Raw genomic sequence first — 25,552 nt, 5'->3', positions numbered from 1 at the left:
AAGAGCTGCCTTCAGCCTCTAGCCTTGTTGCATCAATTTGCATATTCCCTCCTTATTGGGCTATGGGTGCCATCATCTTCGTCACTGAGTTACAGCAATTTGCATATTCCATCTTTATTAGATAGGATTCTCTCTCCCCATTTGAATAGGAAGAAAAGGAAGAACTTGACTTCCCCACTCACTGCTATGTTCCAAGAGTGCTTGGCACACAGTAATACTCATCAACATCTACTGAACCCTTTTAATAGGCCAAGAAGTCCAGAGAAATAATGCAAAAGAAGACTCTCAATGCACAAAGATGGCCCTTGAGGGACTAATTCTCAAAACAAAACAAGAAAAGCACCCTAAATTTCAACACCAGAGGGAATATGAATCATGGTGTGCTAAGGTGGTGAAATGCTGCAAAGCCATTATGATCAATCACCAGGACTCTACAGTAAATTGGTATTAATAATACGTTAAGCAGAAAAAAGGAAAACAAAGCCCATTTAACCATGACAACAACCATCTATATTCATGGATAAGGAACAAACTGATAAGAGATGGAAATAAAGAAAGCTGTGATGTGTAGAAATTGTACCTTATTTAAATAATTTCCATTACTTTGCTAGAATGTTTGAATAATAAGAATCAATGTTTCAAAAAAGTTGAATACTTCAGCCTATTTTTAGCACATAAATTTCTCAGAATTATTGAATTCTCCAAAGGATAATTTAAATATGTATAAACAATACATGATAAATTAAATAGTTCATTTATCAGAAAAGATATGTCACCCAGCTAGAGTTGCTGAGTGGCTGAGCTGGATTGATTCCCAGTCAGGGCACATGCCTGGGTTTGCAGGTTTGATCCCTAATAGGAGGCATGCAGGAGGCAGCCAATCGATGTTTCTCTCTCATCGATGTTCCTACCTCTCCATCTCTCTCCCTTCCCCTCTCTCTAAAAATCAATAAAAACATATTTTTAAAAAAAGCAAAAAGATATGTCAACTCCTGCCATGAAGAACTCTAGCAAAGGCTACAAATGTAATCCCTTCTTCCTATCCCACCAAATCCACATGGACTTTAACATTTAATAGATCTGCTTGCAGAACCTAATCGCCTTTACCTCAGAATCACCCTAAACCAAAATAGATTAGAAGTATCATATCAGAAATAGTATTTTTGGAGGAAGGAACACTTAAAACTACAAAATACATCCGTTCATAATACAGAAAACTAGAATACTACAAAAAAGAAAGGCCTAAGTTCTAAAAACCCAACAGGTGGGAAGAGCCTACCAGCAGGCACCGGGGCCACTGTAGTATGGTGGGTTCAGGAGCAAACAGCACACAGTGCAAGAGTTAGAGCCCAATTGTGACACCTCAGGACCAGGCACCAGCCTCGCTCATCACCAGACTTTCCCTGGCACTGAATGGGCACGCCTACTCGCTAACAATAAAATGGTGACAGGAGTCATTACAAAAATGACTGTTTATGGTGTACCCTTCAGGAGACAAAGAGGTATTGCTACATTTTGGGAAGGTTTCCATTCAGACTGTTCGATCCAATATATTGGAGCTTAAAGAATCTTTAGCCACTAGAATATCCACGTATGCAGAACCATCTTTTCCCATGATACCCAACAGCTGATTGCTACGCTCTCTCATCTTTTCATAAGTAGTGCTCACATATACATTTTCTCTCAGGAACCTACATTATAGGTTAGGAAACATCAACTCCCCCCAAAAGCTCCTATTACAGACACTAACACACTTACATACTAGAAGGTGTTTCCCAACAGGGCCTGATCCCTTTTCCCACCCTCATGGAGCTGTAAGCTGGGCTGCACCGCCCTACGTACCCCCATTAGAACAAGGGCCTCTGCTTTTGCTTCTTCTGTTTGTGGAAGGTGAAGGTTCATCTCATCGCCATCAAAATCCGCATTGTAGGGTGTACACACACACTCGTTAAATCTGAAGGTCCGATGGGGCTTGACCCTGGCCTGTGGAACACAAAACAAAAGGAGGGCTTAGTCACTGATCCCAAAGCTTCTTAGTTATTAGAAAATGTAGGTTAAGGAAATAAACCTCTAGTGTGTTCTGTTGGGTGACACATGTCACCTGTGGACTCACTCACCATAGCCAATGTCAGGAACTTGTTTTACCGCTGGAGGCAAACATCAGCACTGGAGCCACATGGAGGCCCCCGGCCCATGACATGACTGTTTGATATCAGTAAAATTTGTGGCAGTTAATTAAAACACAGACTACATAAACACACGAGTTTATAATGACAATGAAGGAAGGAAAATCTAAACTAAGCAAATAAAGCCAAGACCGGATTGGCTCAGTGGATAGAGCATCGGCCTGCAGACTGAAAGGTCCAGGTTCGATTCTGGTCAAGGGCATGAACCTTGGTTGCGGGCACATCCCCAGTAGGTGTGGTGCAAGAGGCAGCTGATCGATGATTCTCTCTCATCCATGTTTCTAACTCTCTATCCCTCTCTCTTCCTCTCTGTAAAAAATCAATAAAATATATTTAAAGTAAAATAAAATAAGCAAATAAAGAATCTAAAATAACCGAATGGGAAGTAACTGAGCACAAACTTTTTACTTCCCAAACTGACAATAAAGGAAAAAGAATTAGATATGTAGGCTGCTTTTCCTTTATGAATTGTTTCTAAACAAGCAGATAACTCTAGATTTTTTAATATAAAAATCCTTTGTATTAAATGTGAAATAAATGATAAATTTCACCACTTTGCAGCCCTGAAGAAATAATGTAGGCAATGACCATAGAAGAATGAAACTATTGGAAAAAAGGTTGATGAGGAACCTTTCTAAGACATCAGAAGACTCCTTATACTTTTCAGCTTAAGAGAGGGACATTCAGATAACACGTGCTCCTCAAATAAGGCCTCCTGGTAGTAGCTCGCACCACCCACAGCCATTCTTGTAAAAAAGTTGAACCTGCATCTGATCAAGTCTTGGGAGTTAATTTCCAGTTTACAGAAATACAAAGAAGAACGAAGAAACACTTAACTCCATACCTATACAAACTGAGAGCATGGGACACTCTCTATGACAAATAACATGGTTTTTTCAACAATGACATTACAATTTAAAAAAGGACTGTTCCAAATCAACAGACCTTAGCTATGTATCATCCAAATGTAACACGTAGACTGCATCCTGATCTGAACAAACCAGCTGTGAGTCTGTTGAGGCTCTGGGGGACTCTGACTGTGAACTGGGCACTAGACACTGCCTGAGAGTGTTCATTTTGTGTGGTATGACAACGGCACTGTGGTTCCTGTGTGCGCCTTACACAGTAAACTGAATACACATGGGAAAAGACATGGCATCTGGGCTCATCAAAGAAAAAAGGAAGATATACAAGTGAGGCCAAATCCAGAAAACTGAGTAATGAGGATAAGAATATGAGAGTTAATGCCGAAACTGGTTTGGCTCAGTGGTAGAGCATCGATCTGCGGACTGAAAGGTTCCGGGTTTGATTCAGGTCAAGGGCATGTACATTGGTTGCGGGCACATCCCCTGTAGGGGGTGTGCAAGAGGCAGCTGGTTGATGTTTCTCTCTCATCGACGTTTCTAGCTCTCTATCTCTCTCATTTCCTCTCTGTAAAAAAATCAATAAAATATATTTAAAAAAAAAAGAATATGAGAATTCACAATAGTATTCTTTGAATATTTAAAAATATTCAAACAAAAAATTCCTTTTCAAAAGTTTCTAGAAAAAGAGGGCTTCTGTTTCCCCTAGATCCCAAAATCATATTCTCATAAATCATAAACTGCTGCTTGGTATTTCACTGTTAAGGTAAAGACTGATGCAATATATTCACAAACTACTGAAAAATAGAATCGAGAAAAACCTGATTTTCAGAGCCTTTTTAAACACTGTTTACAAATGCTCAAGGTTCAATGGCTTTGAAGATAGGAGAACTGGTGACTATTTAACAAATTAAAGTTGCACCTCAATTCCATTTTAAATTTCCAGAAAAAGAAACTGCTGCTGTTGCAAAATGAAATCACCAAAAAAATATGGCTTAGGGTCCTAGTTGGAGGACTATTGCAAAGAAAAAAATATTTTAAGCTAGTTTCTTGGTTAACATGCGAAGTTAAATCAAAAGTCAATTTTTTAAATCATATCTATTTTTTACATAAGTTTGTGCACATATATGTGTATATATTTTAGTTTGCAAGTGAAATCACGCTAGTCACTTCCACACTAATTTTCAATTAGTTCCTCTCTGTTTAAGTGTATGAATATTACATTATAAATATTAAAAACATTGAAGAAAAGCTTGAAATTTAAGTTTCCCTCAAATTAAAAAGTGAAAGCAAAGGAAAAGCAGGTTATGAAAATCAGAGATGACTGGCAATTTTAATTGTAGAAGTCTGGAAGTTAGCATTGTGTACAGCACATTTCCACTCCACAAAAAATCAGACCGGAAATGCACTCACCAGGTGCGCCATGATGCTCAGCTTGTGCAGCGAGGGCTGCCGGTTGAACAGCACCACGTCCCCGTCTATGAGGTGTCTCTCCACAATGTCCCCGTACTTGAGCTCCTGAGCCATCTTTTCCCTATTTCCATATTTCAAAAACCTGAACACACAATAGTAAACGTATGTGAGAGCAAGGTCTCCTCACCACGTTTCTCCCTCTTCATAACAGAATTCAAATTCTAAAATGATCATATTTCATTGACTCTAAGGTGCCCCCAGAGGTGTCAATTAAACTATGACAAACTGATAGTAAGACACAGATTCATTTATCCCAATGTACTTTGTCCACCTAGATTCATTAACACTAAATGCTAGGAAACAAATGAACACTTCATGTGTATTCAATCACCAAATGGGGCAAATGGTATACGTAGACTCACTGCAATTTAAACACATATTTTCCACATGCTAAAACTCCCAAAATTGTACTCAGGACTGCATTCTGTGGCTAACCATGGCAACAGTGACCTTGGTCATGAGTTACACCCAGCTAGACTGGGAAAGTGTTACCTTTTCATCTGCGTGTGTCTCTGCTGAATGAAATTGGCTCCTGGGTGAACTTCAGGTCCGTTTTGAACCAGTTTCCTCAAAAAGTTAATGTTTGCTTTGTTTACCTGCAGGACCACAATGAGATACTATTAGATTATACTTCCTACACTTCTACTAGTTATTCAATACACTGAACTGTGCCTCAATCTTCACTTCCTGCTGCCTAGGGTCATGTGTGCAATGACAATGGATTGGCATACAGGAGCCCAGGTTCTAGTCCGAACTTGGTCACTCACTCCCTGGATGACACAGCCAAGTCCTTCCCTCGCCTTTGGTATCCCCACAAGAAGAGCATGGGCTGGACTGATCTGTAGGAACATTCCAGAACATACTGTGACCTTCAAAGCAGGTGGCCATTTCATCTGCCATGATTTACCATGGGCTTCTAATATTTCAAAGTGGTGATATCAGCACAGAGGACCTGGTCTGCAACACTGTGTCCTACAACCTGTTGGACTACAGGCTCCTGGATCACCCATCTCTGAGCAGGCAACTTTGGATCATCAGTAACTCAACTGAGGACACCCCCCGTAAGTTTTACCAGAACCGGCTATGATCTGGCCAATTAGGAATCTAAGGCAAAGCCAATTCATAGCCTCCTGTTATTAGGCCTTGCACACCTCAGTTAAAAAAGGGCACTGTGTATTTTACACTCATGGGGAGTGTGCACTGAGGCAGAGCGACGCAGCCTTTCTGGTTATGCATCAGTAGCCTTAAAATGCTCAAAGCCTTGATGCAGTGATTCTAAGGTTTTAAAAATAAAAATCCACCCCTCTCTGGCCAGTTTGGCTCAGTAGATAGAGCATCAGCCTGTGGACTAAAGGGTCCGGGTTTGATTCTGGTCAAGGACACATACCTAGGTTGCGGGCTCAGTTCCCAGGGGAGGGGCATGCGGGAGGCAGACAATCAACGATTCCCTCTTATCATCGATGTTTCTATATCTCTCTTCCTCTCCAAAATCAATAAAAAATATATGTATTTAAAAAATCCGCCGAAACCGGTTTGGCTCAGTGGATATAGCGTCGGCCTGCGGACTGAAAGGTCCCAGGTTCGATTTCGGTCAAGGGCATGTATGTACCTTGGTTGCGGGCACATCCCCAGTAGGGGGTGTGCAAGAGGCAGCTGATCGATGATTCTCTCTCATATTGTAGATGTTTCTAACTCTCTATCCCTCTCTCTTCCTATCTGTAAAAAAATCAATAAAATATAAAAAATCCTTTCACTTAAAAAATAAATAAAAACCCATCCCAAGAAAATTAAATGTGTGGTGTTTATCATTTAGCTCCTTTAAAACATGAATTATGAAGAAACATAGAAAGATGTTAAAGATGATAGTACTTGGGGGGAAAAAGTTGCAGAACAGTTATTTAATGTGTCTGTGAGTACATACACAGTTCTGCTTATACATGCTACAGATATTACATATAGCGATGCATGTATAAAACATGAATCAAACAGGAAAGATACCTATACTAACACATGCCAAATTGTGCATTGAAGGGGACTAAGGAGTTTTTCCACTGTCTGCTGTTTGAAATCTTAAAATATAATGTAAAGGACTGGATTCAAAACACAGAATCAAGCAACTGAATGGTACTTACTTTCTCAGGAAAAGTTAGAATTTTGGCCACATGAACTGGCACAGCTACCTCATCAATCCGGAGGTTGGGGTCAGGTGAGATGACAGTTCTGCCAGAAAAATCCACCCTCTTTCCTGAGAGATTGCCTCTAAATCGACCTAAATAAACAAAAATGTGTCACATGTCTCCATGACACAAGGTGAGCCATTTGGGGTAATGTGGGCAGAAAGACAAAGGAAAGTCTGTGATCCCCAATTAGATAAGCTGGACATGCGCTCAAAAACAAACAAGCAAGCAAGCAAAGGCAGTAAACTGTCTCCTGTGCTTGTGGTTGGCAGCATACCCTGTTTTCCCTTCAGGCGCTGGACAAAACCCCGGGTCCATTTTTTGGGCGCCATGTTAAGGGGGATGCCCGAGAGCTCGCTGTTGATGTAGAGGGCACACTGCAGCTGTAAGAAGTCCCAGTCTTCCATGATCATCTGGGTCTTGGCTCCTGATATCCGATGCTAAAAAGGAGCAGAGAAGGAACGAAAACGTGCCTCGTCATCTTGACTTTCTCGCTTACAAGTGTTTGCATAGAGATACTCTCAAATGTAGGGCTTGCCAATGCCAATGGGAAGCACTGACCTTTTTAATGACATCATTTAGGAAAATGATCTCTGTCAATTTCATCGTCAGATCGTCTTCGTTGGTGCCAGACTTCAAATCGCTCACGACGGAGGGCCTGATGCACAAGGGGGGCACTAACAGTCGCGTGAGGATCAAATCGGAGGGCTTTCCGGCTTCCGGGTTCATCAGAAGGAGAGGGACATCTTCAGCTGGGATTTGCTTAAATAAATTCAGAACGACTAAGGGATTCAAGTTTTCCTATGGACAGAAAAGAGATACGTTAATTTCCATGGGCAAGGGCTTACTCTCCATACTCTCTAGCCTACTCACCACTTGGACTCTAAGTGTAAGTGATGACAGATTTCTGCTAATATGTTATAGTGTGAGCGCCCTTAAAGTATGCATGCCTGCCCTAGCCGGCTTGGCTCAGTGGATCAAGTGTCAGACTTCGGACTGAAGGGTCCCAGGTTCGATTCCGGCCAAGGGCACATGCCTAGGGTGCAGGCTCAGTCCCCAGTAGAGAGCATGCAAGAGGCAGCCAATCAATGATTCTCTCTCATCATTGATGTTTCTATCTCTCTCCCTTCTTCTCTGAAATCAATAAAGAAATATATTTTTAAAAATATGCAGGCCTTTTATTCAATTATTTAAATCAATAATTCCACTCCTCATAATTATTCAAAAGGGGATGATTAAAAATTAACATAAAAATGATGTTCCCTAAAGCTGTTTTTAATAGTGAAGTTGGAAACAGCCTGACTGACAGGTTACTGGCTAGATAAAATCATACATCGAAAATTATGAAGCCATAAAAAAAAAAAAAAAAAGACACTATAAAATGTAGCTATTGCCATGAAAGATGTTCACAAAATACTGGTAAATAAAATAGGCATATGTATAATATGATCTCACTTAGGATGTACGTGTATACAGAAAAGAGGAAATGGAAGAATTTACCAAGGTTTTAACAGCTGTCTTTCAGTGAGTGGAATTCTAATCATTTTGCTTCTATTTTTACATTTAAATTTTCTGTAGTGAACTTACATTGGTCTCTATTAACTCCATTTAGTAGAAGTGCCATGCTGTAACACTTACTCATAATGTAAGAACTAGGCAAATTGTCAGATAGGCAAAGATCAAAGGGAAGAATGATCAGTTTGTGTCTTGTTGCTGCCTACTGATTTTTCTTGGAATCAAAGATCATGTGATTATGAATATATGCTACATGCAGAATTTGCTCTGCATAACTTACTGAGAAGAGGAAGAAAGTTAAGGAAGAAATGTCTGAACAGCTTCTGCCTTCAGAACAGTGCCGCAAAAGAAACTACTGCCATCCCATCCTGGAGGAAATGGCAGTACAGTTTGGGAAGAAGGAAGCTATTCCAATCCACATCCTCCCCCCGAAAAAGAATCCCTTTTTCCCTTTCATCATGGTGTCTTTTCAAGAGCAGCCATGTTTCGAAACTTCACCATTTATTCATTCCCTCCCTGCTCAAAGCTTTCGGTGGCACCACACGCCCCCGAGCAGGAGGCCCCTGCCCAGTGCTCTCAGCTGGCCGTTATGGGCCTGCAAGCCAGCTGCCTTGGCAAGAGCTCCTGCTCCCTCCGCACTGTCCTCTTGGGCAATGCCGTCCCGGAAGTTTATTGTGAGGATTAAGTACCAGTACAAGGTGGGGCAAAGCAGGCTTACAGCTGTTTGTATGGAAAATAACACAATCATCAGTAGATAGCAATAGCTGTACAAGAACAAACTTTTGCGTATTCAAAGCTATAATCCTCCTTCTGTGTGAGCTAATCCATCTAAAGAACTCTAAAGAACAGTGTCGGTGCGTGACAGCAGTCACTAAACACAAGGTGCTTTTCCATCGCTCCCTGGTTTTTCAGAGAGAGCCCCCACCTCAGTGAGCCTAGACCCTGTGAGCTGCACAGCCCGAGCTCTCTGCTCGACTCTCTTAGCCCACTAGCATTTGCACCAGATGGAAGCACATCTTTCCGCAATCTTCCCTAACCGAGTCCAAAGTGACATTTTCCTCCTGATTTCTCACTGAACTCACCGTCCTGGCCATTCTTATGAATCAGCATTGCAGCCTATTTCACAGATGAATGGCTACCTACACATCTACACTGTGGGATCCTTGAGAGTAGACCCAGTGGTGGCAGCTCCTAATGCTCCCCCACCTCATCGAGTTTGGAACTCAGTAGCCACTCAACTCATTTGTTAGCTTTATATAGTATCTATTGTAGATAGTACTATATGAACTACGAACTAATCAAGCTCCGAGCAGGGTAAAAATAAGATACTTCAGCGGAAGCAGAGAGAGCAAGTGGGGCAGGGGAGGCAGGCAGAGGGCAGGCCTGCACAGCAGACTCACCTGTGCCCTCCCCAGAAGGGGCTCCACTTCTTTGTTGTGCTCGATGGCCGTTTCAAAAGAATGAAGGAAATTCGATACGATAGGATCTACCACTTTCTTGTTGGTCTTGTATTTCTCATGAATTATCTTCAGTAAACCACACTTCTTTACAGTACCTGTAGGAATTTATTGCTAAGGTTACATAAAAGGTTATTAGCTAGGCTGCCCTGAGGTTACTGAAATTCCTCAGCAATGAAAGATGAGATGTGCACTCTGGCCCGGTAGCTCAGTTGATTGTTGACTTGTACACCAAAAGGTTGCAGGTTTGATTCCTGGCTGGGATGTGCACAGGAGGCAGCCAATCTATGTTTCTCTCTCTAAAAAATCAATACAAACAAAACAAAAACCAAAGCATATCCTTGAACAAGGATAAAAACAAAAACAAAACAAAAATAGTGCACCAATTGTTGGGCTCTATAGCCTAATTTGAAAGAAAAAGTTGACTTAGAAACACTGCATAAAGCTAACAGGCTACACAGAAGAGGACGAGTGGAAAGGGTTGCATTCTGCTCACCATTGAAAGCGCCACAGTGGTGGCAGATGTTTTTCTTCCGGCATTTATCAGAGATTTTCTTCTTCAGCCCTCGCTTCTGGAGGTAGGTCAGGCCAGGCCTCTTGAGATAATCCAGAAACTGCTTCTTCTCCTCTTGGGACAGCATGATGTGGCAGCAGGTTTTGCAGATCATCTTTTAAAAATTAAACAAAACAGATAAGAGAGGATGAAAAGCCTTCTTTTTAAAATGGCACCCCACGCCTGGCCAGGACACTGAGTGAACATGCACTGAGGGACCTATAAGAAAATCTGCAGAGGCAGCCCTGGCTCATGAGGAAACTGGCCATCAGAGCTGACCAGTAGGATCTTTAACTTCTATCTCTTTGTCATTCTTTATGACTTGAATTATTATTTTACCATCTTTTACATTGCACTAGAGGCCCGATGCATGAAATTCGTATAAGGGGCTCGGCCCTCGCAGATGAGGCAGCTGCCTCTGCCTCGGCCCTGGTAGCCGAGACTTCGTCTGGAAGGCTGCCCAGCTGTTCAATCTAATTAGCATATTACGCTTTTATTATTATAGAAGATCACTACCACTTACTCAAGGAAGTTCAAGAAACAGAGAATACTTAAGCAACTTATTTATTGAAGATAAAATATTATGCGTTTGGTATAAAAATCTTCCCTTAGATGTGTCTCCCACCTCTCACAACTCCTAAGACCACTCCAATGTCTCTAACTCTAACTGGTAACTAAGTTCATGCCTGGGAGAGGAGCACACATGCACTTACCTGCAGGATGCCTATGACGGCGCGGAAGTATCCCACGTGGAAACAAGGCAGTTCCAGGTCAATGTACCCGTAGTGGCCCAGACAGTCAGCCAAGTTCTTCCCACAGGTCTCACAAGGGCGGTCCTTCTCACTGGTACCCTTTGGATAAAAAGCACAGCCAGTCATCAATGAGGACTGCCGGGCAGCAAAGCGGGAACCAGTCCTCACAGAATCAGAATCACATGGGAAGCTAAAGTGTACTCCCATCCAATTGGCCGAAGGCTGGAGGCCCTGGGATGTGTGTGCAGGGGAGCAGGGTGAATGGAAGGAGGCCTGGTTTCTACCAGTGCGATAAAGGCACCAGTTTCACCCGCAAGTCAAAACACAAGGAACCCGGAAGGTGTGGGGGTCTTACCATCCTGTGGTCAAGCACCCCGTACAGCAAGGGGGCGTGGTTGTTGTCCTGGCTGTACAGGTTCTTACTCACAACCTGGATGTGCGCCTGCTGGCGCATCTCCTCGGGCGACTTCATTCCAAAACAGATGTGGCTTCTGGCATGAAAAGAAACAGGGGAGCAATTACATCAAAACCACTTACCAAAAAACGGTGATTCCATCTGTGAGCCACCATATCCTCCCAACCCCTATAGGCTCTGCGCCCCCATTATTATATTTTGAAACCGCTCTCATTTTTCCTTGGTAAGCACCCTTCATCCTGCTGGAATTGTTCCCCCTTTATCAAAGGAAGTGGGGCTCTCCGAGGTCACCTGCTGGTTGCTAAACCTAGGGAGAGCACTCTCCTTTACCCAGGGGCAGCATTACCCAGCTGCAGTGCGTCCTCCGTGCCTGGAAATGCTGTCTCCTCATGGCTTTGGCGACACCATATACTCGCAGCTTTCTTCCCTTCTCTGGCTGATGCTTTTGTGGTCTCTTTTTCTACTGCCTTCTCTTAAATACTGGCATCTCCTCCTACCTGGGGTGATAACCCTCATCCTCTTTTTTCATTCTACACATTCCTTCTGAGTGATCCCGGCATTTGAGTAGATGTTAATGTCTGTCTAACCTTTAGCTGTAGGCCAGGTATTTCTATTCATCTGGAGGCCACAGACACCTGTTCTGGACACCCATGCCTAATGCACTACAGGCACCTCAGACTCACCTCACACTTGTAAAACAGACCCCAAGACCTCCTCCCTCAGATCTGTTCCTTCATTCATCTCCCCTCAAATTGGGGGTTTACAATGTGCCAGGCACCATCGTGAGGAGCTGAGAGCACAGATTAAATCAGACAGACAAGGTTCCCTGCCAACATGGAGCTCACAGTCCAGGGTAGGCAAGACAGATAATAAACTGATCCACAAAACTGAGTAAAAGCAGAGAATGAAATGATGTGACGTGACGTGAAGGGGTAGAGTTTAAAGAGCCTACTTTATGTTGTGTGGTCAGGAAGTTTCTGTGTAAAATTGACTTTTAAGCTGAATTTTGAATAAGAAGGAGCCAGCAATAAGATGATCCGTTGGCTGAGCATTTGAAATAGAGCATAATAGGGCAAAGGTCGCAGGACCAGCACAAGCTTGGCATTTTCTTTCTTTCTACAGATGTTTTATCTTATTTCTAGATTTGAGGAGGACAGAGATTAGTTGTCCCATTTACTGATGCAGTCATTGGTTGATTCTTGTATGTGCCTTGACTGTGTATCAAACCTGCAACCTATGTGGGACGATGCTCTAACCAACTGAGCTACCTGGCCAGCCTGGCATTTTCAAGGAACTGAATGAGAGCTGTGTACCAGAGCACAGAAAGCTAACGGTACAAGATGAAGCCAGAGAGGTCACATGGGGCTCCTATGATAGGGAATTTAAATGTTAGTGCAACAGAAGCTGCAGCAAGATTTTAAGCGGCAGTGTCAGGGATGTAATTTGCATCTTAACAGTCACTGGGGTAGCTTTGTGAGAAGAGATTACATCTGAATAGAGATGGGGGTTGGGGTGGGTGTGAGAGGCCAGGGCCAACTGGGAGAGACAGCCTGGAAGGGTTCATCCAGGCAAGACACACTTTCCCATCCCGGGGAATGGCAACCATCCACTCAGCTGCCCGAGCAAGAAATTCTGTGCCATCTCATTTCTCTCTTCCTCATCCTGACCCAAACCCTTTTGGAGTACCCCAGTGCAGGCCATCATCCCCTGCCCAGATCCCTGCCCAGGCCTCCAGGGTCCCCCCTTATCCTGTCCCTCTGAATGACCAGACCTTTCAGGAGAACTCTGATCCAGCCTCTCCCCTGCTTAGTGAAAACCTTCAGAGGTCCCTCACTGCCTGCAGGATGACTCCGGAACCATGCTTCCTTTTCATCACCCACCTTATCCCTCCCTATGGTCCTGGAAGAAGGCTGCCTGAACCCTTCACATTTGGCGCAATCAGAAGCCCCTAGGCCCAGCCTTGCCCTTGCCCTTGTCCCAGCCGGCGCTGCCTTGTCTACCTTCCGCAACTACACTGGCAGTGAGGTCTTGATCCCCGTCCCATCTATAAGGCCCATCCACCGGCCCGAGCACATAGCGCCTTCCTCGTTAAGTGCCTGCTGCCAGGCCGAGTGATTTTCATTTTTCTCCTGGGTGCTCTGAGCGGGCAACGGCCTCTTCAAGCAGCTCTGGGGGAGCAGTCCAGGACAGCAGCCTCCCCTCCGAGACTGCCCATCCCGGGGGCGCAGCCTCTAGCCGACAAGGCTGTCCTCTGGGGCACTGCTGCCCCCCGTCCTGCGCTCCACAGCCAGACCGGGGTTAGTCCCCGCCCAGAGGCTCCCCGCGCTGCAGAGGCAACACGTTCGTGGGGATACAGGGAGCATCGCGGGGATACAGGGAGCATAGCCGGGCCTCGGGACAGCTCGAGCTGCGCCCACGGGGTGCGCACCGCCCAGGCCCACGCCCCTCCGCCCGAGCCCGGGACCAACCCGGCCTGCAGCCCCCTCGGTGCAGACGTGCTCGCTCCGGGTCAGGACTCTCTGACCCACCGGGATCTGACCTCTGCCCACCTCTTCGGCTGATTCCCAGCCGCCCCTTCCAACCTCAACCCCTTGCAGACCCGGACCCCTGGCCTCGGGCCCCTCTGCCCCTTCTCCCTCCCTCTGTAGCCAGCCTTGCTCCATCTTACATTTTCTTGGCCACATCCGTCTCCCGGAACTGCTCCTTCACCATGGTGACGGCTGCCGGGGTAGCGCCCCACGCTCGGGGAGCTGGATCAGAGAAACGAGGTTCCCCACTCCTCCGGGGAGCGCTTCCAGACCCCGCAGACACAACCCGGCAGCCTCCCGGCCACCGTAAAGCGTCCCACGTGGCCGCTTCCGCTTCCGCTACTCGCAGGCCGTCTGTCAAGAGAGGCTGCAGGGAACACCGGTGTTTTCAGTTCTACACCCACTGCCATCTTGTGGCGCCTCCTTGAAATTGCAGGGAGGTAGGCACTGCATTTTTTTTTTCTTTAAAAAAATATTTTTATTGATTTCAGAGAGGAAGAGAGATGGAAACATCAATGATGATGATGAGAGAATGATTGCCTGCGTCCTGTACACACACCCATCCTCCCCCCACTGGGAGTTGAGCTTCTACCCGACAAGGATTCCAACTGTGACCTCCTGGTTTACAGGTCGATGCTGTATCTTCAATTGACCCCACAGTGCCTTAATTTTAGAGTTGGTGGGATGGGTAAGTGGTATAATGAAAGTAAAAGTGATTAGAATGTAACAGGCAATCATTCAATGAATATGAACTATTCTTATTATTCTGAAGCATACAGGAAAGCTACCCTCAAAGCCTGCATCCTGGTCTCCTGGTCTGCAATAACCTTTGGGAAGTTCTTTCCTAATGCTTCTCTTTGAACAACCACACTTAAATTCTTTATCTTTACATGTCTCTTTCACTTTGAATAACTAAATTTCTGCACCAAGCAAGTACTCATTAAAAGCTAATTTTTTGTGAGAACTAAGATTTGCCAAAAAAAAAGTTATTTATTTTTTTTAAATATATTTTTTATTGATTTCAGAGAAGAAGGAAGAGGTAGAGAGGGAGATAGAAACATCCACGAAGACAGAGAATCATGAACTGGCTGCCTCCTGCAAGTCCCCCAGTGGGGATCGAGCCCACAACCCAGGCATGTGCTCTTGACCAGAATTGAACCTGGGATCTTTCAGTTCCCAGGCCAACGCTCTATCCATTGAGCCAAACTGGCTAGTGCGAGTTATTTATTTATTTATTTAAAAAATATATTTTTTGATTTTGTACAGAGAGGAAGGGAGAGAGACAGAGAGTTAGAAACATCGATGAGAGAGAGTCATCAATCAGCTGCCTCTTGCACACCCCCTACCGGGGATATGCCCACAACCAAGGCACATGCCCTTGTCCGGAATTGAACCCTAGACCCTTCAATCCCCAAGCCGACGCTCTATCCATTGAGCCAAACCAGTTTCGGCAAGTTATTTATTTTTAATAAGAACATCAACAGACAGGAGTGTGAGAGAGAGACAGAGAGAGAGAAAGAGAAAGAGAGAGAGAGAGAGAGAGAGAGAGAGAGAGAGAGAGAGAGAGAGAGAGAGAGAAAGAGGTGGGGGGGAGAACATCAACAGAATCTCACAAAAGTGCTAATTAGCAGTAAATCTAAACAGTAGTTTGAGCAGTTGAAATAGCAAAGGTTTTGAGTCAGGGTTTCTGCAGTTTATTTAGCTGTAAAATGAGGAGACTGACATACGATGTCTTTCAGCTTTACCAACTTCTAACTCGGCTGGAGGTAATTTTCTTCTTTTTATTTATTTTTCAATAACAGTTTACATGAACTATTATTTTATACTAGAGGACCAACGCAGGAAATTTGTGCAAGAGTAGGGCTTCCTTCCCGCCTTCGTCCAGTCTAATTAGCATATTACCATTTTATTATTATACTGACTATATTATCTATGCTTTGCATTCCCTATTTTGTAACTACCAATTTGTACTTCTTAACCTCTTCAGTCTGCCAAGTCCTCCCCTTTGGCAACCACCAGCTGCTTTCTGCGTTCATGAGTATGTTTCAAATTTTTTTGTTCGTTAGATTCCACATGTAAGTGAAATAATACGGTATTTATCCTTGGCTGGAGTTCATTTAAACTATAACTTGGTTTACAGACATTTTAAGTAGGGATAATCAGGTAGTAGTGAATTGAATTGAAATTGAACACGTGCTTAAGTAAACCTAGTAATCGCTGAATTGTTCCGTCTCCCTATTGGTTAGTTCAGGATTCTGGGTGTGGCCAGAGATGGATGAGGCGGGGCCTTAGGCACTTTCAATCCGGCATTGGCGTGGCCAGCCTCGCGGTATGGCCACGCCCCCACGCCGGCGCCGCCGGGGTCCTTCCGTACGCGTTGATATGATTGGCTAAGGAAGAGCGGCTCTCTTTTCCTCCCTGGCTGCTGGAAGCTAAACCTTCATCATGGTGAGTCTCCCGTACTCACGCAGCCATCCGCCGCATATCTGAGCCATCCTTCGTCCCCCCGCTCCCCGCGTCTGCGCTACGGCCGCCCGGAGCCCGGCTGCTCTTCCCTGGCGGGTCGGACCGAGGCCTGTTGCCGAGTGCCCCGGAGCCGCCGGCGGGGTTTCCAGGCTGCGCTGCCGATCCGGACACGCCGGGCGTCAGAGTCGAGGGCCTGGGGAAGGAAGGAAGGAGGGAGCGGCGGCTGCTGCTTTGTTGGCTTCGTAAAGCTCAGGATTGGGGGCAGTAGTCGCAATGTGGGATAGGCGGCTTGGGGCGGATGAGACCGCTGTCATGTGTGAGCCAGAAGATTGTCAGCTGCTGGGGTCCTTTCCTTACGCGTTGGGGATACTGCTGCCTGGGAAGAGATGCAGCATCCTCAAGTTGTGACTAGTTAGGGCCATCATTCGAAAGGGTCGGCACCAGTTTTTTTGTTGTTGTTGTTTTTAAGTTCATTCCACTTTACGAGCCTTTTCCCCCTGGCCCTTGACTTTCATAACTAGAAACTGGAAGTGAACTTTGGTGTAGTTTTTCAAACACGTGGAAATCTAGCAACCAGACGTAATGCGAAAGCATCCCCCTTCCCCATCATTTTGGTAAAGATTATTACAGTGTAAACATGCTAAGTGTCCACACCCCTTGGTAGTTAAGAGAGTCCTTGGGCCATTCGGAAGAGAACCCGGCTTTATGGGCCGTGGAGTTGGTCACTGAAGAAAGGTAGTTGGCAGCAGGCAGTGCAGCGTGTGTCAGGTTGGTGCAGGATGCTGGTGACTGGAGCACTGGGTGAGTTTTCCTCCAGAGAATGCTCTCAACTGAGGGTGACTTTTGCCTCAGAGGGGACAAAATCTGGAGACGTTTTTGGTTACAACTGGGACGTGGGGATGCTCTGGGCACCTGGTGATTAGAGGCCAAGGTTGCCACCAAAACATAGTAGAATGCTTAGGACAGCCCCCACAAGGAGGTATTCCTGGGACCACAGTATCCGTAATGCAGAGGTTGATACCATGCTCCAGGTGGTTCCCAAACCACAGGGGAGGAATGCAGGTTCACATGCACCTGCTGGCTGCCTTTTCTTGGTACTTTGCTTGTGTGTTTGGGTCCTGTGAGCTAGGCGCACCGTGGGAAGTGGGTTAGGAGGAGATGGGAATTTGGGCCTTTTTTCTTTATACTGAAGCTTTCCTGTTACTGAGTCCCTGTGGCTCTTGAACACTTGAACTGTGGCTCCTGCAGCTGAGGAATTGCATTTTATTTATTTATTCTTAAACTTTTAAAATTAAATTATCTGTACATATTTTACCATTGCGGCACCCCCCCCCCCCCCCCCGGAATTGCATTTTAAATGTTATTTAACTGTCCACACATGGTGAGTGTCTACTAATTTGGACAGCACAGTTCTAGATCTTGGGAAATGACCACAAGGCCAAGAAAAGGTTGAGTAGTTTTATTAACTAGTGTTAATATTTTCAGAACGACACGGTAACCATCCGGACCAGGAAGTTCATGACCAACAGACTACTTCAGCGGAAGCAAATGGTACGGAAGGGGCACATTAAGGTTTGGTTAATTCTCCATTTTTAAAGACGTGTTACATTATAATAAATACTAAACTTGACATTTCCTTTTAGGTCATCGATGTCCTTCACCCTGGGAAGGCAACAGTACCCAAGACAGAAATTCGGGAAAAACTAGCCAAAATGTATAAGACCACACCTGATGTCATCTTTGTGTTTGGATTCAGAACCCACTTCGGTGGTGGCAAGACCACTGGCTTTGGCATGATTTATGATTCCTTGGATTACGCAAAGAAAAATGAACCCAAACACAGACTTGCACGAGTAGGTATCTTCATTTTGTTACAGCTGCTGAAGACCTTTTTCAGTAGCATTGTATTGTGGGTACAGCAAAATAAGCAAGAGCAGGCAGTCTGGGGAGGGACAACATTCAGACTTAACGTATTTTCCGGTGTATAAGACGACCCCCCTAATTTTACAGTTAAAACAGGTTTAGGCCTATATTGGCTGTATAAGACTATCCCCCACTTCAAAGAAAAGACTTTGCCATCAAGCTCTGCAGGTAATTTTTGTGCAATTTTGGTCTTTTGCCCCCGATTTTCGGTTGACTTTTCTTCGTTTCAAAAGCCTTCTTATACGCCGGAAAATATGGGGTTAAGAGAAGATTTGAAATGGAACAGGGAGAGCATGGGGGTTCAGAGGTAGAGTCTGCAGCATTGCAAGGGATAGCTTTTGAGCTGGGTCTAGAAGGGCAGGTAAAGTACTTTCCCTGGAGATAGGAACTGGAAGTGGGGGTGAGTTTGGAAAGATAGGTTGTTACCAAATAGAGTGAGATCCTTTGTACCAAATGATAGTTTGGACTTAACTCCCATAGGTAGCCAGGAGCCAGAGTAGTATTTGGGTAGTAAACTAAACCAGCAAGGGGATCAGTGCTCCCCCCCCCCCCCCCCCACCCGAGGATATTTTCCCACTGATTTTTAGAGAGTGGAAAAGAGGGAAATACAGCAAAATATCAGTGTGAGAGAAACATGGATTGGTTGCGTCCTGCACGCACCAGCACCAGCACCAGGGCCTGGGCAGGGGAGGAGCCTGCAGCCCAGGTACATGCCCTTGACGAATAGAACTTGGAACCCTTTGGTCGCAGGCCAACACTATTCACTGAGCCAAACTGGCTAGGGCTGGATTGTTATTTATTTATTTTTTTTGCTATCCTCTTAAGCCCTTTTCCTCCTTGTTATTAGGTAAATGTTCTTAGAGAAGAGCTGTGAGGGAAATTATTGTGGTCTGGTAGATGTTGCACTCTTATCTACTGGGTGCTGGGAGGTGTTGAGGTGACACTGAAGCTGAGATCCTTGTAAAGATATGGAAGCAGCGTTTTAGGCAGTAGGAACAGTAAGTGCAAAAGTGAGCAGAGTGAAGAGGAGTAGATTATAGCAGTCTCCATGGAGGGTGGGTGGAACTCATGGAAAAGGCTCCTTTGTCATATGGGAATAATAAATCTGGAGATTAAAAGGAAGAGACTGAAGAGAAGGCAAGTGTGTGTGTGTGTGTGTGGGGGGGGGCGGGTGCAGTTTTGTTAGCTGTAGGTTCAAGGCTGGACAATAATAGCAGAACCCCCCAAACTTAACTTGCAGGGAGTGTTGAGTGAACATTTGTTTCCTGTGTTATTTGTACTCATTGTTTCTTAATTTCAGACCCTTTCTGTTGAAGTATTAAATGCACTTGAAAAGTTTGATTTGGGAAGCTACATTTCTTGAGCTCCAGCTTGGTGGTTTTCCTACTAGATTAGTGGGTAATGGATGTTTTGCAAATAATCTATATACATTCCTTTTTCCTTCAGCATGGCCTATATGAGAAGAAGAAGACCTCAAGAAAACAGAGAAAGGAACGCAAGAACAGGATGAAGAAAGTCAGGGGGACTGCTAAGGCCAATGTTGGTGCTGGCAAAAAGGTATGGTGCATCAAGGAAAATACAGAGGTGTCGACTGCAGGTCTTTAGTTTCTAGAAAAAGTTTTTTTTCTTTAATAATTTTTCTTAATGTTTCTTCCCTCCCACTTCTTCGGGATTGCAGAAGGTAATGTGTTTTGAGAAGCTATCTAATGTAGTATCTTAACACCACGTCAGTAGAGTAGCTTCTCCCACAGTAGCTTCGCCACAGCTCACAGATTAGCACCCCCCGGGGGCCACATCGGTTCAGTGAGCACCCTGGTGGGCACCTTGCAAGCCCAATCCTGAGTTCTCATTTTACCAATTGGCACAGGCTCACCAGGATGCAGATCTAGTTTTCTGAGATTGAACTTTAAAATGCACAACTGGGTTTAAGAGGCAGTTGAATCAATGTGGCCCTCATTTTCCTGGCATGCTGGAGAGGCAGCTGAAATCTGAATTACCTCTCCAGTTAGCCAAGACTTAAGTGATTTTAATGATGAGCAGCTTTTTACCAGCTTTGCCTAGCTAATTCTAAACAGTTGAATTAAGGTGTTGGGTTGTTAAGTTAACAAATAATCAAGTGTGTTTTGTGAACTTTTTTTTTGCCTTTTCCATCTTGGATTTCTTGTTCATCAGAAATGAAGTGTCTGGCAGGTACAGAGATTCTGAGCACGGTGTGGGATGCATCATCTTCACTGAGTTTGCTTTGATGCTTTGCATGTTGGCTTTTGAACAGCAGAGTTTCACAGTATGGTTTATTATAACACCGCTAGAGGCACAAAATTCGTGCAGGAGTAGTCCTTCCGTACCCCGGCTACCAGCACCGGGCTTCCTCTGGCACCCAGGACCTGGGCTTTCTTCACAGCCCTGGTTCGGAAGGACATCCAGTCTAATTAGCATATTACGCTTTTATTATTATAGATTGCTATGCTTTAAGATACTTTGTACTGTGAACAAAGGAGGAAAGGTTTTAATCACGCTTATTTTGGGAATTCAAAAATGCATGTTAATGGTATGAAGTGGAGGAAGGTAGATATCCTACTTAGTAGGCTCCCTTTAACTTCACTTGGAAAGCTGTGTGTCTGAAAGTTACATACTCAGGAAATGGCTTCACTTAACACAAGGCTTGGGAAGTGTCCTCTCCACTTATGCAGTCTTTTCCTTTGGGACTTTGGAGACTGGTCCATCCTCGGCAGCTCTGGTAATAAACTGGCCCAGGAAAGTTGGCAAAGCCTCTGTCCTGGGATCATCCACTCAAAGCTGCCTTTTATCATGCCATTGTTTTTTACTCCCAACTTTTCATCTGATGAATAAATTCTATATTTATTGAATTTTCGACAGAGGAATGGGGGGAAAAGAGAAAGAAACATTGATTTGTTCCACTTATTTATGCATTCGTTGGTTGTTATTGTATGTGCCCTGACCAGGAATCAAACCCAAAACCTTGGTGTATCAGGACGACACTAGCCAACTGAGCTACCTGGCCAGAGCTGATAGATATTTAAAAAAAATTTTTTTTAGATTTCAGAGAGGAAGGGAGAGGTAGAGAGAGGCAGAAGCATCAATGATGAAAGAGTCATTGATCAGCTATCTCTTGCATGCCCCACAGTGGGAATTGAGCCTGCAACCGGTGCATGTGCCCTGACCAGAAATTGAATCATGACCTGGTTTATAGGCCAGTGTTCAACCATTGAGTCATGCCAGCTGGGCGAATATATTTTTTTAATTAAAAATTTCTCAATATAATTGCATATTCACATTAAAACCTTTAATGAATATGCTTTCCCCACACATACTTAGTCAGAATGTTCCCTTACCCGATTTTAAACACATTTTGCATATTTGAGCAGTGTAAACCAGTTGTAACATGGCTGAGCCTGGGCTGGAAGTAGTAGGATTCTGAAATGGGTGGTCACTGGCTTGTGTGCTATGACTTCACCTTCTCTCCCCCCAGACCAGGCATTAAACGGGTTCTGCCTGCACAGAACTCCGATCACTGACTTCCCAGTGCCATGGCTAACATTGACAAACTGCCAGAGGAGCTACTTGCCACTTAGAGCCACTCTTTTACCAGCTGACAGAATTTCTGCAGAAAAAAATCAGTCAATGTATTTGTCTTCTGATCTAGATCTGAAGGATGATTAACATTCTTTTTTCTTCATTTAGCCTGAGTCTCGTGTTAGTGCTCAGTGGTGACAGGTACACAGGGGCCGCCTGTGGGGACCTGAGCCATCACTGTTCCTACTTCAAGTTGTACTTCAATCATTTCACTAGCACTGCTCTGAAAAGCCACCTGGAAAATGAATGCATAAATGAGCATGTGCATTTTCTTTTTACTTATTGGTGAAAGGGAGAGAGAAGAAAACATTGATTTATTGACCCATTTATCTTTGCATTCAATAGTTGCTTCTTGTATGTGTCCTGAGCAGGGATCTAACCCCAACCTTGATGTATCCGGATGATGCTCAGTCAACTGAGTTACCCCAAGAGGGCGAGCAAACACATACATTTTTTTTTTACTAAAAAAAAAAAAAAAAAAAGGCATATTAGTGTTCCTATTGTTTTAGTTTTTGTTTAGGTATTGGAATTGGTATTTCCTTTTTACCTTTTGAGTGCAATGAGTTATTATAAATTAAGGAATAAATATTCTCATGTTCGAAGCATTTTTACCTTAGCTAAATTCTGCCTCTTAATACTAATTTGCACTACTTTTGCTGTGAATGGTGGCTTTTTAAGTATTGAGCTGAGGCAAGTTTTAAAACACTTAGCTTGATCCTTTAGAGCTCTCCTATTATGGCTCAATTAGACTTTAGACTGGGATGATCACCAAGTCTGTCGATTGTGCTCAGCACAATGTTGCTAGGCAGTGCAGAAGGCCTGGGGCTTGGGTATGCTTACTTCCATCATAAGAAGGCAGTGGCAGCCTGGGTTGGGATTACCATTATACTGATCTCTTCATTGTAAAGTCATTATGCCACCTTGTTTGCATAAGAGCCTGAGTAATCAGGCAAGGGATTCTCAAAAATTGGGAGTAATAAAATCAGTGAGTGTGTCTAAGGAGTGTTCTATATACATTCTGCAAAGAGCAAAATGATCGTCTTTAAGGTATCTGATTGCATGCACTTAAATGCAGATTATTTTGTAGTTTAAAAAGGGACTATTAATGAATATCTCTTCCCCCCTTCCCTTTTCCTTCTTTCCTTGCCACTGATTCAGTGAGCTGGAGATTGAACAACAGGTATATATGATTCAAGCTTTTCATTTAGAGCACTAGACTTCATTTACTGACACAGTAATTTAAAAGTAGAGCATGCAAAATAGATGTAGAAGTAGATTTATAAATGTGCTCAAGAGTTGTGTTTTAAATACAATACTAATAGTGACATGGCTTTGTTTTTAAAATTTAGAAATATTTAACTCATTGTTTGTTTTCTAACTTTAATGTTTTATTTTTTAAGTTTTTTTTTATTGTTTGAAGCATTATAAATAGTAGTACCTTCCTCCAACCTCCCCATCCCCCACCCCGCCTATGCCTTCACCTGCCCTCCCAATGTTTTATTTCTTGATGCTTATGTTGTGTTGTGTTCATACAAACCTAACATGATTCTAGGTTACTAATAATTGTTCTGCATGAATGTCATTAATTTTGGAGTTTGTTGATGACTTTGAACTTGAATTTTTAAAATTCCATACAGTTCAGTTGCTAACTAAGTTTTATTTTCTTTGATTTACAGAAGGAGTAAAGATTCTTCGGTGACTATCTGTGATGGTTGTGCAGATTTTTTTGTGAGAGAACTAATAAACTATAAACTTTTATGTGTCTGGTTGTTTGATGTTGACTGGGAGTATAACTAGTCTTTTGATTAGCAGGCTTAAGATTGCAGACCAAGTTCACAAGTTCCATTAATCTAATTTGCTGAAAACTTGGTATGATGGGGTGGTGCTTATCCTTCCGTTTAACAGCACAGAGACATCCGTTAGAGCAGTGTTTCCCAAAGTGCGGTACGCATACCCCCAGGGGTACGGGAAGAGTTTGGTGGGGATATGCACTGCACCGTGCTTAGCTGCGCCTAATTCTACAATATGTTCTCATGAGTATGAGGGGTACTCGGCGTTACGAAAATTACAGGAGTACACATACGTCAAAAGTTTGGGAAACACTGAGAGGATGGGCAGCGTGGGAGCATGCAGGGCCAGTGCGTAGTGCTCATTTTACTATTTGCCATCAGTGCGGTTGGTGTGTTTCTGAGAACCACCTAAAATCTAATTCCTTTTTGTTTTGTAGAATCCTGCTTAGTTCTTGTTACTGAAAAGATTTGCTGACCTCCATGAAAATTAAAATTATTAGGTCACATTTTTATTGATCCTGACTAGGATCTATCAAAATAGTTACCTGTGTGTTGCAGGTACATGCTTATGGGATAAGTGAGTGGTTTATTATGAGTAGGGGATTTTTGTTAATCCATCCAAGGCTATTTTTTTCATTGGTTTTTAGGCTGGGAGGGGAGACAGAAACAGAGTAAGAGACCCATTGATTGGTTACCTCCAGCATGCACCTGGATTAGGACCCTGGGGATCAGAAGAGAAACCCTTTGGTGCATGAGCACTCTAACCACTGACCCACATTAGCCAGGGCTGTAGAGCTTTGTTATTGGGATGTTCTCAGGGAGAGTAGTTAGTAGCCATAGCCTCTTTGGAGAAGGAAATTGTGATTAACTATGGCTGGGCTGGATGTTGTGAAAGACACAAATTGGCTGTCCTGATCTGTAAGCTTTTTTGAACATGCAGAGCATTTTGATTTTACATAAAGATCCAGATTCCTATCCACGAAATATCCGCAAGTATCCATTGGCCCTGCCTGCCTGGGGCAGTTGGAAGGGTTTACAGGTAGGCTACAAGCCTCAGGACACGTGTTCACATGGCCACTATTGCAGCTGGTTTGCACCCTCGTCTACTGGGGTCTTGTGTTCCCTCTGCATGCTCCCACCTTGTCCAGCTGAGGGGGCAAGTCACTTGGTCCCCTGATTGGGTTTAAATTGGGCCTCCCAAGGGTATTTGCTCTGCTGACCTGACTCGAGATGGTTTTGATGCGCAATAATACATCTTTGAAACGTGCTAAGCAAGTGTGACTGGAAGCAAGTCGTTGCAGAAATTCATTTTAAATTGTGGGCAATTGTGTTACTGAACTTCAGGGTTCTTGGAGATGTAGCACTTCCTTGGCCCCCACAGTAATCAAACTGTCAACAGGTTTTGAAAGCCTCCATAAAAGGGAGGGCATTTATGGGAGGAGGTGGGGGGCAATGGTAAGATATGGATGATGATTTAATAAAATAAATTTAAAAAAATGAAAGCCTCCATAAAAATGCAAGGCTGCTTTTACTAATAGGGAGAGCACATCTCCCCCTCAAACCTGCTACTAGAGTGTGGTGGTGGTGGTGGTGGTGGTACGGACAGGTGGGTGGTCTGAAGCTTGGGGAGAGGTAGCAGGAGTCCTTGGAGGATGGTGAGAAGAGAAGCTAGAGGTGGTTCTGAAGAAGGCTGGAGTCCAGTGAAGAGTGGGGTACTTTATAGCTTGCTTTAGAACTGTACCCCTGAATTCCTTTTGTAGCTCCACATGCCAGATTATCAGGCAGCTTTAAATGCTCAACTCTTTCTTGAAAGCTGATTATTTTTGGCTCTCCTTAAAAGCACCATCTTCCCCCTTCTTC

At 44.0% G+C, this 25,552-nt stretch overlaps 2 protein-coding genes across 11 annotated transcripts in view; one reads left to right on the top strand and one right to left on the bottom strand.

The window, feature by feature from the left end:
* POLR3A (RNA polymerase III subunit A) overlaps positions 1-14,241 on the bottom strand; it is a 45,597-nt gene extending 31,356 nt beyond the window's left edge. For 3 of the 4 annotated variants that reach the window (XM_036438093.2, XM_036438094.2, XM_036438096.2), the window contains exons 1-11: positions 14,060-14,240; positions 11,332-11,467; positions 10,938-11,075; positions 10,168-10,339; positions 9,615-9,769; positions 7,261-7,500; positions 6,977-7,139; positions 6,655-6,791; positions 5,015-5,118; positions 4,463-4,604; positions 1,843-1,983 (exon numbers count right to left, since the gene is read on the bottom strand). In XM_036438093.2, coding sequence (XP_036293986.1) covers positions 1,843-1,983; positions 4,463-4,604; positions 5,015-5,118; positions 6,655-6,791; positions 6,977-7,139; positions 7,261-7,500; positions 9,615-9,769; positions 10,168-10,339; positions 10,938-11,075; positions 11,332-11,467; positions 14,060-14,103 — 1,572 coding nt within the window. In that variant the 5' untranslated portion in view covers positions 14,104-14,240. Of the gene's footprint in view, positions 1-1,842; positions 1,984-4,462; positions 4,605-5,014; positions 5,119-6,654; positions 6,792-6,976; positions 7,140-7,260; positions 7,501-9,614; positions 9,770-10,167; positions 10,340-10,937; positions 11,076-11,331; positions 11,468-14,059 lie in introns of all 4 variants that reach the window. The other variant, XM_036438095.2, reaches the window with a different exon arrangement.
* On the top strand, positions 14,098-23,660 carry RPS24 (ribosomal protein S24). Of its 7 annotated transcripts, XM_036438099.2 has the most exons (8): positions 16,281-16,367; positions 17,871-17,936; positions 18,029-18,238; positions 19,755-19,865; positions 19,987-19,989; positions 20,481-20,498; positions 23,061-23,082; positions 23,579-23,660. In XM_036438099.2, the coding sequence occupies exons 1-6, from the start codon at positions 16,365-16,367 to the stop codon at positions 20,484-20,486; spliced, it is 399 nt and encodes a 132-aa protein (XP_036293992.1). In that variant the 5' UTR covers positions 16,281-16,364; the 3' UTR covers positions 20,487-20,498; positions 23,061-23,082; positions 23,579-23,660. The 7 variants fall into 7 exon arrangements, with proteins under 7 accessions (XP_045437645.1, XP_036293992.1, XP_036293994.1 ...); XM_036438101.2 differs by lacking the exon at positions 19,987-19,989 and having other exon boundaries at positions 16,282-16,367; XM_036438100.2 differs by lacking the exon at positions 20,481-20,498 and having other exon boundaries at positions 16,282-16,367.
* The last annotated feature ends 1,892 nt before the right edge of the window (positions 23,661-25,552 follow it).

Source organism: Pipistrellus kuhlii, unplaced genomic scaffold (assembly GCF_014108245.1).
Source record: "Pipistrellus kuhlii isolate mPipKuh1 unplaced genomic scaffold, mPipKuh1.p scaffold_m20_p_15, whole genome shotgun sequence".
In the NCBI taxonomy this organism is placed as follows: Eukaryota; Metazoa; Chordata; class Mammalia; order Chiroptera; family Vespertilionidae; genus Pipistrellus; species Pipistrellus kuhlii.
This window is presented reverse-complemented; position numbering and strand designations above follow the sequence as displayed.